General features: G+C 48.5%; 1 protein-coding gene across 1 annotated transcript in view; it reads left to right on the plus strand.

Moving 5' to 3' along the window:
• Nucleotides 1-14,353, plus strand: part of CAPN5 (calpain 5) — a 100,041-nt gene that overhangs the window by 81,147 nt on the left and 4,541 nt on the right. The window contains exons 4-10 of the mRNA XM_075333971.1: nucleotides 597-805; nucleotides 1,056-1,248; nucleotides 3,243-3,436; nucleotides 3,545-3,622; nucleotides 3,794-3,989; nucleotides 5,270-5,392; nucleotides 7,052-7,248. Of these exons, the coding sequence (XP_075190086.1) occupies nucleotides 597-805; nucleotides 1,056-1,248; nucleotides 3,243-3,436; nucleotides 3,545-3,622; nucleotides 3,794-3,989; nucleotides 5,270-5,392; nucleotides 7,052-7,248 (1,190 nt within the window). The remainder of the gene's footprint in view (nucleotides 1-596; nucleotides 806-1,055; nucleotides 1,249-3,242; nucleotides 3,437-3,544; nucleotides 3,623-3,793; nucleotides 3,990-5,269; nucleotides 5,393-7,051; nucleotides 7,249-14,353) is intronic.

A 14,353-nucleotide genomic window follows, 5' to 3' on the forward strand; every position in this document is an offset into this window, starting at 1 on the left:
TATTCCACCTAATCCAACACCACGACTACCGCAGTGAGTAATCCGACCCCTGCACCCTGCTTCCCAAGGCCGAGCCACCCGTTTACCAAATCCCCACTATCCAGGGCCTTCCCTACATGTGGAGAGACCGACACCTGGCTGCCCCACACCATCTGCCCTGGTACTCCCTTCAGCAGCGGCGGTACTCCCCTTTACCACAACCCGCAGATGGCGTCACGAACATTCATCCCCTGTAAATATCATAACCCCTTACATTTGAAGTGGCCGCAAGCTCCCGGGTCTGGAGACCCTCGAGCCACAGCAACCCCGGATCCGAGCAGTTAGACTGCTGCAGGGGTGGCACATATACGCCCTGAACCTATTCCCCAAATATACTTTCCCCCAGAGATCTATTATTTACATTTTTGAAATCTTCCTTTTAAACATTTTTTAAATTGCAGAATAGTTTTAAGAAAGCGTGTAAGGTAATGGGAATGGTCTGAGCCGAGGGACGGGGTAGATACTAATTATTCGGATGATCGGGTTTGTACACAGGACGTCTTTTGGCATTGATTCATGGAGACTGAACATTTCCACTTCTTGTCTTTCCAATGCAGGTCATTCCAAACTGGAAGGAGCAGGAGTGGAATTCGGAAAAGCCGGAGAACTACGCCGGGATCTTTCATTTCCACTTTTGGCGTTTCGGGGATTGGGTGGACGTGGTGATCGACGACCGGCTGCCGACGATCCACAACGAGCTGATTTACTGTCACTCCAATGATCGGAACGAGCTGTGGTGCGCCCTCGTGGAGAAGGCTTATGCCAAGTACGTCCCCATACCACCACCGCAATGTGCCAGTACACGGGTACCCTGCAGAACCGCTAGTCTTGGGGGGGGGGGGGGGGGGGGGCTTATAATTTGGGTTAGGGGCAGAACTTTTTAATTTGCTATTAAGGCAATGAGACTAATGCCAAATTTACAAACACTCATCTCTACAATATAGACCCTCGTGATCAGATGGATCCACAACAGCTTGCTGATGGTTTCTAGCTTGTAACATATATCCTCTTTGCAGATTAGTCGGGTGCTACGAGGCCCTTGATGGGGGAAACACCGCCGATGCCCTGGTGGATTTTACTGGAGGGGTATCTGAGCCCATCGAGCTGTCAGAAGGGGATTACATCAATGATGCCAACAAGAGAAATGATCTTTTCGAGAGAGTCTTGAAGGTTCATAACCGAGGAGGACTGATCAGCTGCTCCATCAAGGTGAGTCCTGCGCTCCGAGATGTGAAATGTCACCGCCGCAGGAGGCGGACGGAAGCCAAATCTCTCCAGCTCATGAATAGAAATGTAATTTGTAACTGTGTCAAGTAGCTCAGAGGCGGAAAAATGTCACAGCGGGATCCAGGCGGCTTATTACACTACAGCAAACGCCAATATAAATTACCTGCAGCTAATAATGTACATCATTAACCCCAACACATGACGAGAGGATCAATACATCATCCAGTGTAACCATAATATGCATGTATCACAACTACTGCACCCAGCATGCTTCAGTTATATTCCTATCTATAGGAGCAGTATTATAGTAGTTATATTCTTGTAAATAGGAGCAGTATTATAGTAGTTATGTTCTTGTACATAGGGGGCAGTATTATAGTAGTTATATTCTTGTACATAGGAGCAGTATTATAGTAGTTATATTCTTGTACATAGGAGCAGTATTATAGTAGTTATATTCTTGTACATAGGGGCAGTATTATAGTAGTTATATTCTTGTACACAGGGGCAGTATTATAGTAGTTATATTCTTGTACATAGGAGCAGTATTATAGTAGTTATATTCTTGTACATAGGAGCAGTATTATAGTAGTTATATTCTTGTACATAGGGGCAGTATTATAGTAGTTATATTCTTGTACATAGGGGCAGTATTATAGTAGTTATATTCTTGTACATGGGGCAGTATTATAGTAGTTATATTCTTGTACATAGGAGCAGTATTATAGTAGTTATATTCTTGTACATAGGGGCAGTATTATAGTAGTTATATTCTTGTACATGGGGCAGCATTATAGTAGTTATATTCCTGTATATAGGGGGCAGTATTATAGTAGTTATATTCTTGTAAATAGGAGCAGTATTATAGTAGTTATATTCTTGTACATAGGAGCAGTATTGTAGTAGTTATATTCTTGTACATAGGGGCAGTATTATAGTAGTTATATTCTTGTACATGGGGCAGTATTATAGTAGTTATATTCTTGTACATAGGGGACAGTATTATAGTAGTTATATTCTTGTACATGGGGCAGTATTATAGTAGTTATATTCTTGTACATAGGGGCAGTATTATAGTAGTTATATTCTTGTACATGGGGCAGTATTATAGTAGTTATATTCTTGTACATAGGGGACAGTATTATAGTAGTTATATTCTTGTACATGGGGCAGTATTATAGTAGTTATATTCTTGTACATAGGGGGCAGTATTATAGTAGTTATATTCTTGTACATGGGGCAGTATTATAGTAGTTATATTCTTGTACATAGGGGGCAGTATTATAGTAGTTATATTCTTGTACATAGGAGCAGTATTATAGTAGTTATATTCTTGTACATAGGAGGCAGTATTATAGTAGTTATATTCTTGTACATAGGGGGCAGTATTATAGTAGTTATATTCTTGTACATGGGGCAGTATTATAGTAGTTATATTCTTGTACATAGGGGGCAGTATTATAGTAGTTATATTCTTGTACATAGGAGCAGTATTATAGTAGTTATATTCTTGTACATAGGAGGCAGTATTATAGTAGTTATATTCTTGTACATAGGGGGCAGTATTATAGTAGTTATATTCTTGTACATAGCGGGCAGTATTATAGTAGTTATATTCTTGTACATGGGGCAGTATTATAGTAGTTATATTCTTGTACATAGGAGGCAGTATTATAGTAGTTATATTCTTGTACATGGGGCAGTATTATAGTAGTTATATTCTTGTACATAGGGGGCAGTATTATAGTAGTTATATTCTTGTACATAGGAGCAGTATTATAGTAGTTATATTCTTGTACATAGGGGGCAGTATTATAGTAGTTATATTCCTGTACATAGGAGCAGTATTATAGTAGTTATATTCTTGTACATAGGAGGCAGTATTATAGTAGTTATATTCTTGTACATAGGAGGCAGTATTATAGTAGTTATATTCTTATCCAGTAACTTCATCATTAACAGTTATTTATATATAGGCAACCACAGCGGATGACATGGAAGCTCGCTTGGCTTGTGGTCTAGTAAAGGGTCACGCCTATGCTGTCACAGATGTTCGGAAAGTGAGACTGGGACATGGACTTCTTGCGTTCTTCAAGTCTGAGAAGTTGGATATGATCAGAATGCGGAATCCTTGGGGGGAGCGAGAATGGAATGGCCCCTGGAGTGACAGGTAGGGTGTATACGCTTTAAAGTAAATAAAAATGATCTATAAATGCCGCATCGCTCATTATACCCCCCACCCATGTGTATCTGGCTTGTGTCCCTTTCTCTTCTCCAGTTCAGAGGAATGGCAAAAAGTAAGCAAAAGTGAGCGAGAAAAGCTCGGGGTGACCGTGCAGGATGATGGGGAGTTTTGGTAAGTAGATTGTTTTGAGGGTCACGCTCTTTCAGTAAAACCTCGAAGTCCACTCTCCTGCCATACCGGTCACGGCAGAGTCTCCTACTGGAGGTTTAATAGATTCTGAAGTATATTTTGGGGGATCGATCCACTGCTGCCCTTTGCAACTCGTGCTCTTCCATTTTGTAGGATGACTTTTGAAGATTTTTGCAAGTATTACACAGACATCATTATGTGCCGACTAATAAACACCTCATACTTGAGTATTCACAAAACCTGGGAAGAGGCCGTGCTGCGGGGAGCCTGGATAAAGCATGATGACCCTCTACAGAACCGGGCAGGAGGCTGCCTCAATAACAGGACCACCTATCTCCAAAACCCACAGGTGAGATCAGTCCGTGTCTACAGCAATGAAGAAAAGAACAGCATATATGGCCATGATCCCCTGAAAAGTAGACGTCATGGAGGCTGGTGTAAATGTATACATACGTTACTTATCCTGTACTAATCCTGAGTTACCTCCTGTATTATACTCCAGAGCTGCACTCACTATTCTGCTGGTGCAGTCACTGTGTACATACATTACATTACTGATCCTGAGTTACCTCCTGTATTATACTCCAGAGCTGCACTCACTATTCTGCTGGTGCAGTCACTGTGTACATACATTACATTACTGATCCTGTACTGATCCTGAGTTACCTCCTGTATTATACTCCAGAGCTGCACTCACTATTCTGCTGGTGCAGTCATTGTGTACATACATTACATTACTGATCCTGAGTTACATCCTGTATTATACTCCACAGCTGCACTCACTATTCTGCTTGTGCAGTCACTGTGTACATACATTACATTACTTATCCTGTACTGATCCTGAGTTACATCCTGTATTATACTCCAGAGCTGCACTCTCTATTCTGCTGGTGCAGTCACTGTGTACATACATTACATTACTGATCCTGAGTTTCATCCTGTATTATACTCCAGAGCTGCACTCACTATTCTGCTGGTGCAGTCACTGTGTACATACATTACATTACTGATCCTGTACTGATCCTGAGTTACCTCCTGTATTATACTCCAGAGCTGCACTCACTATTCTGCTGGTGCAGTCACTGTGTACATACATTACATTACTGATCCTGTACTGATCCTGAGTTACCTCCTGTATTATACTCCAGAGCTGCACTCACTATTCTGCTGGTGCAGTCACTGTGTACATACATTACATTACTGATCCTGTACTGATCCTGAGTTACCTCCTGTATTATACTCCAGAGCTGCACTCTCTATTCTGCTGGTGCAGTCATTGTGTACATACATTACATTACTGATCCTGAGTTTCATCCTGTATTATACTCCAGAGCTGCACTCACTATTCTGCTGGTGCAGTCACTGTGTACATACATTACATGGGATGATTCTTGTTTACATCTACAAGCTGTAAATCTGTCCTATCTGAGATTGATAGTAACGAGCGCTGCTCCTGTAGGAGCGTTCACTGACAGCATGTAGAGATTAAAGAACAAACTCGTTCTGATTGGATAAAATGCTTCAGCTTTAAGCAGATGGTAATTCTGAGACTTGTAGTTCCCCCGGGGATGTTGTTGGTCGCACGGTTTGTGATGCCAGTTTTGATTTCTGGATTTCTCTTTCCTTCAGTTCGTGTTTGATGTGAAGAAGCCAGAAGATGAGATCCTGATCTGCCTTCAGCAGAAAACCAAACGGACGACACGGAAGGACGGGAAAGCGGAGAATCTGGCCATAGGGTTCGATGTTCACCGGGTGAGACCTGGTTAATAATAGGGGACAGGGAACTGTGCCTCTTCTTTTTATCCAGTGACCGCGTTTTTCGTCTCTCCGTGCTGCTGACCCTTCTCACATCTTTTCAGTGACCGCATTCTCCGTCTCTCTGTGGTGCTGACCCTCCTCACATTTCTCCAGCGGCCGCGTTCTCAGTCTCTTCTCGGACCTGACACTCCTCACATTTCTCCTCGGCCACGTTCTCCGCCTCTCCTTGGTCCTGACCCTCCTCACATTTCTCCAGTGACCGCGTTCTCCGCCTCTCCTTGGTCCTGACCCTCCACACATTTCTCCTCGGCCGCATTCTCCGTCTCTCTGTGGTGCTGACCCTCCTCACATCTCTCCAGTGACCATGTTCTCCATCTCTCCGTGCTGCTGACCCTCCTCACATTTCTCCAGTGACCGCGTTCTCCGTCCCTCTGTGGTCCTGACCCTCCTCACATTTCTCCAGTGACCGCGTTCTCCGTCCCTCTGTGGTCCTGACCCTCCTCACATTTCTCCAGTGACCGCGTTCTCCGTCCCTCTGTGGTGCTGACCTGTCTCACATTTCTCCAGTGACCGCATTCTCTGTCCCTCTGTGGTCCTGACCCTCCTCACATTTCTCCAGTGACCGCGTTCTCCGTCCCTCTGTGGTCCTGACCCTCCTCACATTTCTCCAGTGACTGCGTTCTCCGCCTCTCCATGGTCCTTACCCTCCTCACATTTCTCCAGTGACCGCGTTCTCCGCCTCTCCATGGTCCTGACCCTCCTCACATTTCTCCAGTGACCGCGTTCTCCGCCTCTCCATGGTCCTGACCCTCCACACATTTCTCCTCGGCCGCGTTCTCCGTCTCTCTGTGGTGCTGACCCTCCTCACATATCTCCAGTGACCATGTTCTCCATCTCTCCGTGCTGCTGACCCTCCTCACATTTCTCCAGTGACTGCGTTCTCCGTCCCTCTGTGGTCCTGACCCTCCTCACATTTCTCCAGTGACCGCGTTCTCCGCCTCTCCTTGGTCCTGACTTTCCTCACATTTCTCCAGTGACCACGTTCTCCGCCTCTCCTTGGTCCTGACCCTCCTCACATTTCTCCAGTGACCGCGTTCTCCGTCCCTCTGTGGTGCTGACCCGCCTCACATTTCTCCAGTGACCGCGTTCTCCGCCTCTCCTTGGTCCTGACCCTCTTCACATTTCTCCAGTGACCGCGTTCTCCGCCTCTTCGTGGACCTGACCCTCCTCACATTTCTCCAGTGACCGCGTTCTCCGCCTCTTCGTGGACCTGACCCTCCTCACATTTCTCCAGTGACCGCGTTCTCCGCCTCTTCGTGGACCTGACCCTCCTCACATTTCTCCAGCGGCTGCGTTCTCCGCCTCTCCATGGTCCTGACCCTCCACACATTTCTCCAGTGACCGCGTTCTCCGCCTCTCCATGGTCCTGACCCTCCTCACATTTCTCCAGTGACCGCGTTCTCCGCCTCTTCGTGGACCTGACCCTCCTCACATTTCTCCAGCGGCTGCGTTCTCCGCCTCTCCATGGTCCTGACCCTCCACACATTTCTCCAGTGACCGCGTTCTCTGCCTCTCCATGGTCCTGACCCTCCTCACATTTCTCCAGCGGCTGCATTCTCCGTGTACCTGACTTATATTTCTCCTTTTTCGCAGGTGGAGCTGAACCGCAAATACCGGATGCACACGGTGCAGCCCAAAGTGGCCAGTTCCATCTTCATCAACTCTCGGAGCGTTTTCCTCAGGTCGGACATTAAAGAGGGCCGATACGTCGTCATTCCCACCACCTTCGAGTCGGGTTTAACCGGAGATTTCCTTCTCAGGGTGTTCAGCGATGTGCCTTCAAACTGCTGGTAAGGAGCTCCGCAACAACCCCTTCCCACTGCAGCCAATTCTCATTTTTACATTATTTTTTTTTCTTTTCTTCCCCCTTTTGTCAAAAGCCATAAATTACCCTCCCCCCCCCCCCAATCTTCATAACACAATTTGTAAAAGTTCAATTTTTTTTCTACCAATATAAAAGGATTTATCCTATGCAGTGACCTCCCCGAAAAACTCAGCAAACCCTCGTAATTGAAAAAAAATAAAAATATAAAGTGATGGCAAAGTAAAAGAAACTGCAAAAATAGGTTTGGTCACTTAAAGAGTTAAACACCGTGGCAGCTGCCTTATTATTTTTTTTTTTATTTTTTTTTTAATGTATGGGGTGGTCACTATATTGGCCCATTATTCCCCTTCAACTTCCGTCCTCTGCTCGATCCTCCATCCCCAGGAGTGAGGGCCGATAATGACTCCATCATCTAAGTGCACAATGGGAAATTAATTACATACATTGTTTCCTACAAGAACAATTGTTGTTTCCTTTCCCCTTTTTAAAATGAGCTTTTATTCCGGTTTACTGCACGATTCCTGCTGACATAATGCAAAACCCACCATTCATGTTATCAGAGGCTGTATTGTTCTCCCCGTCATGCCGGCCATCATCATGGCTTCTATTGGGAAAAGGGTCAATTCTGAGTCATTGGTGGAGCAGAGAACAAGAGCATTGTGTGACTAATGGGAAAGAAACGCTTTATGAATAAAAATCAACCGCGCAATCATACATGGAAGTTCTTATAGTAGTTATATACTCTCTGTACAAGAATATATAATTTCTTTATCGCTCCTAATTGGGAGACCCAGACAATTGGGTGTATAGCTACTGCCTCCGGAGGCCACACAAAGCAGTACACTTAAAAGTGTAAGGCCCCTCCCCTTCTGCCTATACACCCCCCGTGGGATCACGGGCTCCTCAGTTTTCATGCTTTGTGCGAAGGAGGTCAGACATCCACGCATAGCTCCACTGTTTAGTCAGCAGCAGCTGCTGACTTTGTCGGATGGAAGAAAAGAGGGCCCATACTAGGGCCCCCAGCATGCTCCCTTCTCACCCCACTTTTGTCGGCGGTGTTTGTTAAGGTTGAGGTACCCATTGCGGGTACGGAGGCTGGAGCCCACATGCTGCTTCCTTCCCCATCCCCCTTAGGGCTCTGGGTGAAGTGGGATTTTACCGGTCTCCAGGCACTGAGACCGTGCTCCATCCACAGCCGCTGGAGAATCTGCTGGATATGGAGCTGAGTATCGTCAGGGACATGGCCCTGCTACGTCAAGGTACTCTGTGTCCCCGTACAGACCGCGCGCAGACACACTGCAGCATTGCTGGGTGTGTTAGTGCGCCGGGGACAACAGCGCTGCGCGCTTGTGCCACTACTCACTACAGCTCTGCTGAGTGAGTTAATGTATTGTGAACTGCCGCGCCGGCCGCTGCTATCAGTTTACACTGCGGCACGGCTGGGACTTGTGGTGCGCCGGGGACTTCCGCGCTGGCCGTGCATATATGACGGCCGCGCTTATTACTCGAGTCCCCGGCTTTTGCGGCCTAGTTTCGCTTCGTTCCCGCCCCCAGGCCTGCCAGTCAGGGGAAGGGCGGGACGCTGTACAGAACATCAGCGCAGGGGGCTGGAGTCTATTTTACATACTCCAGCCCTCACACTGGGCACAGTGGGACGCCAGTTTCCCGCACTTTGTCTGAGGCACGCCCACGGTCCGCCCCTCTTCACAGAACGCCGGCAGCCATTCCTGTGTGCAGTCTGAGCTGGAGAGGGGAGACAAGTTCTGGGAGACCCAGACACGGGATTCTGGCGACCACACACCCGCGTTTCCGCGGGCGGTAAGCGGCACCTCTGGTGCTGACCCCACTAGTGCCGAAGTGTACATTTGTATTTTTATGCTTGCATGCTATACATTGCACTGTACGGTCGCTGGTGATTCTTGGCTATATACCCTCCTAGATTACTCAGAGGAGACAACAGCATGTCATCCGCAAAAAGCAAGGGTGCCAAGGCACAGGCTTTCTATGCTGCTTGTACCGCATGTGAGGCTACTCTACCTGCAGGTTCCACTGACCCCCATTGTGTGCAGTGCTCAGCGCCTGTGGCACTTGCTCGGCCGGGGCCTCTGCTAGAGGTGACCCAGGGAGAACCACCTGTGAATACTGTCCAGGTGACGGGGACGGAGTTTGCAGTTTTTGCGGATAGATTGTCTGTGACTATGACTAAAATTCTAGAAACTTTGCAGTTTAGACCAGTAACTCAGACCAGGGGCACTGTTGATTCATTGCTCCCTGGTCCCCCTCAGTCGGAACAGCTCCTGGTTCCGGGGGTGTCTCTTGCATCCCAGGGTGAAGGCTCTGACACGGACGACAGTCCCAGACAGCCTAAGCGAGCTCGCTATGAGCGGCCCTCGACTTCGTCACACTGGTCAGGGTCTCAGCAGGAGGATTCTCTGTGTGATGAGGCGGAGGTAGCTGATCAGGATTCTGATCCTGAGACCGCTCTCAATCTGGATACTCCTGATGGTGGCGCCATAGTGAATGATCTTATAGCGTCCATCAATAGAATGTTGGATATTTCTCCCCCAGCTCCTCCAGTAGAGGAGGCAGCTTCACAGCAGGAGAAATTCCATTCAGGTATCCCAAGCGTAAATTAAGTACTTTTCTGGACCACTCTGACTTTAGAGAGTCAGTCCAGAAACACCACGCTTATCCAGATAAGCGTTTCTCCAAACGGCTTAAGGATACACGTTATCCCTTTCCCCCTGACGTGGTCAAGGGCTGGACCCAGTGTCCCAAGGTGGATCCCCCAATCTCCAGGCTTGCGGCTAGATCCATAGTTGCAGTGGAAGATGGGGCTGCACTTAAAGATGACACTGACAGACAGATGGAGCTCTGGTTGAAATCCATCTATGAAGCTATCGGCGCGTCGTTTGCTCCAGCATTCGCAGCCGTATGGGCACTCCAAGCTATTTCAGCTGGTCTTACACAGATTGACACGGTCACACGTACATCTGTTCCGCAGGTGGCATCCTTAACCTCTCAAATGTCTGCATTTGCGTCTTACGCGATTAATGCTGTCCTGGACTCTACGGGCCGTACGGCAGTGGCGTCAGCCAACTCCGTGGTTTTACGCAGAGCCTTGTGGTTAAGGGAATGGAAGGCAGATTCTGCTTCCAAAAAGTGCTTAACCAGTTTGCCATTTTCTGGTGACCGACTGTTTGGTGAGCGTTTGGATGAAATCATTAAACAGTCCAAGGATAAGGATTCATCCTTACCTCAGCCCAGACAAAACAAACCCCAACAGAGGAGGGGACAGTCGGGGTTTCGGTCCTTTCGAGGCTCGGGCAGGTCCCGATTCTCCTCGTCCAAAAGGACTCAAAAGGATCAGAGGAGCTCAGATTCTTGGCGGGCTCAGTCACGCCCAAAAAAGACAGCCGGAAGACCCGCTACCAAGGCGGCTTCCTCATGACTTTCGGCCTCCTCTCTCCGCATCCTCGGTTGGTGGCAGGCTCTCCCGCTTTGGCGACATTTGGCTGCCACAGGTCAGAGACCGTTGGGTGAGAGACATTCTGTCTCACGGGTACAGGATAGAGTTCAGTTCTCGTCCTCCAACTCGATTCTTCAGAACTTCTCCACCTCCCGACCGAGCCGATGCTCTTCTGCAAGCGGTGTGCACTCTAAAGGCAGAAGGAGTGGTGACCCCTGTTCCTCTTCAGGAGCAAGGTCACGGTTTTTACTCCAATTTGTTTGTGGTGCCAAAAAAGGACGGGTCTTTCCGTCCCGTTCTGGATCTAAAACTGCTCAACAAGCACGTGAAAACCAGGCGGTTCCGGATGGAATCCCTCCGCTCCGTCATCGCCTCAATGTCTCAAGGAGATTTCCTAGCATCAATAGACATCAAGGATGCTTATCTCCACGTGCCGATTGCTCCAGAGCATCAGCGTTTTCTACGCTTCGTTATAGGAGACGAACACCTTCAGTTCGTAGCTCTGCCTTTCGGGCTGGCGACAGCCCCACGGGTCTTCACCAAGGTCATGGCAGCAGTAGTAGCAGTCCTGCACTCTCAAGGTCACTCTGTGATCCCGTATTTGGACGATCTACTTGTCAAGGCACCCTCTCAAGAGGCATGCCAACACAGCCTGAACGTTGCGCTGGAGACTCTCCAGAGTTTCGGGTGGATCATCAACTTTTCAAAGTCAAATCTGACCCCGACCCAATCGCTAACATATCTTGGCATGGAGTTTCATACTCTCTCAGCGATAGTGAAGCTTCCGCTGGACAAACAGCGTTCACTACAGACAGGGGTGCAATCTCTCCTTCAAGGCCAGTCACACCCCTTGAGACGCCTCATGCACTTCCTAGGGAAGATGGTAGCAACAATGGAGGCAGTCCCTTTCGCGCAGTTTCATCTGCGTCCACTACAATGGGACATTCTCCGCCAATGGGACGGGAAGTCGACGTCCCTCGACAGGAACGTCTCTCTTTCTCAGGCGGCCAAGGAATCTCTTCGGTGGTGGCTTCTTCCCACCTCATTGTCAAAAGGAAGGTCCTTTCTACCCCCATCCTGGGCGGTGGTTACGACAGACGCGAGTCTTTCAGGGTGGGGAGCAGTTTTTCTCCACCACAGGGCTCAAGGTACGTGGACTCAGCAAGAGTCCACCCTTCAGATCAATGTTCTGGAAATCAGAGCAGTGTATCTTGCCCTACAAGCCTTCCAGCAGTGGCTGGAAGGCAAGCAAATCCGAATTCAGTCGGACAACTCCACAGCGGTGGCATACATCAACCACCAAGGAGGAACACGCAGTCGGCAAGCCTTCCAGGAAGTCCGGCGGATTCTGACGTGGGTGGAAGACATGACATCCACCATATCCGCAGTTCACATCCCAGGCGTGGAAAACTGGGAAGCAGACTTCCTCAGTCGCCAGGGTATGGACGCAGGGGAATGGTCTCTTCACCCGGACGTGTTTCAGGAGATCTGTCACCGCTGCTGGGGGATGCCGGACGTCGACCTAATGGCGTCCCGGCACAACAACAAGGTCCCGGCTTTCATGGCACACTTTCACGATCACCGAGCTCTGGCGGCGGACGCCTTAGTTCAAGATTGGTCGCAGTTTCAACTACCTTATGTGTTCCCACCTCTGGCACTGTTGCCCAGAGTGCTGCGCAAGATCAGGTCCGACTGCCGCCGCGCCATCCTCGTCACTCCAGACTGGCCGAGGAGGTTGTGGTACCCGGATCTCTGGCACCTCACGGTAGGCCAACCGTGGGCACTTCCAGACCGACCAGACTTGTTGTCCCAAGGGCCGTTTTTCCATCAGAATTCTGCGGCCCTGAACCTGACTGTGTGGCCATTGAGTCCTGGATCCTAGCGTCTTCAGGATTATCTCAAGAGGTCATTGCCACCATGAGACAGGCTAGAAAACCATCTTCCGCCAAGATCTACCACAGGACGTGGAAGATTTTCTTATCTTGGTGCTCTGCTCAGGGAGTCTCTCCCTGGCCATTTGCATTGCCTACTCTTCTTTCCTTCCTGCAATCCGGTTTGGAAAAAGGTTTGTCGCTAGGCTCTCTTAAAGGACAAGTCTCAGCGCTGTCTGTATTTTTTCAGAAACGCCTAGCACGACTTCCTCAGGTACGCACGTTCCTGCAAGGGGTTTGTCATATCGTCCCTCCTTACAAACGGCCGTTAGAGCCCTGGGATCTGAACAAGGTTCTAATTGCTCTCCAGAAGTCGCCTTTCGAGCCTATGAGGGATGTTTCTCTTTCTCGCTTGTCACAGAAAGTGGTTTTTCTAGTAGCGGTCACGTCTCTTCGGAGAGTGTCCGAGCTAGCAGCGCTGTCATGCAAATCTCCCTTCCTGGTGTTCCACCAGGATAAGGTGGTTCTGCGCCCAATTCCGGAGTTTCTCCCTAAGGTGGTATCCCCCTTTCATCTCAATCAGGATATCGTCTTACCTTCTTTGTGTCCTCATCCAGTTCATCAATGTGAAAAGGATTTGCATTTGTTGGATCTGGTGAGAGCACTCAGAATCTACATTTCCCGCACGGCGCCTCTGCGCCGCTCGGATGCACTCTTTGTCCTTGTCGCTGGTCAGCGTAAAGGGTCGCAAGCTTCCAAATCCACCCTGGCTCGGTGGATCAAGGAACCAATTCTTGAAGCCTACCGTTCTGCTGGGATTCCGGTTCCCTCAGGCTGAAGGCCCATTCTACCAGAGCCGTGGGTGCGTCCTGGGCATTACGGCACCAGGCTACGGCTCAGCAGGTGTGCCAGGCGGCTACCTGGTCGAGTCTGCACACTTTTACCAAGCATTATCAGGTGCATACCTACGCTTCGGCGGACGCCAGCCTAGGTAGACAAGTCCTTCAGGCGGCGGTTGCCCACCTGTAGGAAAGGGCTGTTTTTACGGCCCTATCACGAGGTGTTATTTTACCCACCCAGGGACTGCTTTTGGACGTCCCAATTGTCTGGGTCTCCCAATTAGGAGCGATAAAGAAGAAGGGAATTTTTGTTTACTTACCGTAAATTCCTTTTCTTCTAGCTCCAATTGGGAGACCCAGCACCCGCCCTGTTTTCTTAGGGATTTTTGTTTTTTCGGGTACACATGTTGTTCATGTTGAATGGTTTCAGTTCTCTGATGTTTCTTCGGATCGAATTTGTTTTTTAAACCAGTTATTGGCTTTCCTCCTTCTTGCTTTTGCACTAAAACTGAGGAGCCCGTGATCCCACGGGGGGTGTATAGGCAGAAGGGGAGGGGCCTTACACTTTTAAGTGTACTGCTTTGTGTGGCCTCCGGAGGCAGTAGCTATACACCCAATTGTCTGGGTCTCCCAATTGGAGCTAGAAGAAAAGGAATTTACGGTAAGTAAACAAAATTCCCTTCATTATATAGTATAATACTGCCCCCTATGTACAAGAATGTAACTACTATAATACTGCCCCCTATGTACAAGAATATAACTACTATAATACTGCCCCCTATGTACAAGAATGTAACTACTATAATACTGCCCCCTATGTACAAGAATGTAACTACTATAATACTGCCCCCTATGTACAAGAATGTAACTACTATAATACTGCCCCTATGT

Source organism: Anomaloglossus baeobatrachus, chromosome 2, assembly GCF_048569485.1.
Source record: "Anomaloglossus baeobatrachus isolate aAnoBae1 chromosome 2, aAnoBae1.hap1, whole genome shotgun sequence".
Lineage (NCBI taxonomy): Eukaryota > Metazoa > Chordata > Amphibia > Anura > Aromobatidae > Anomaloglossus > Anomaloglossus baeobatrachus.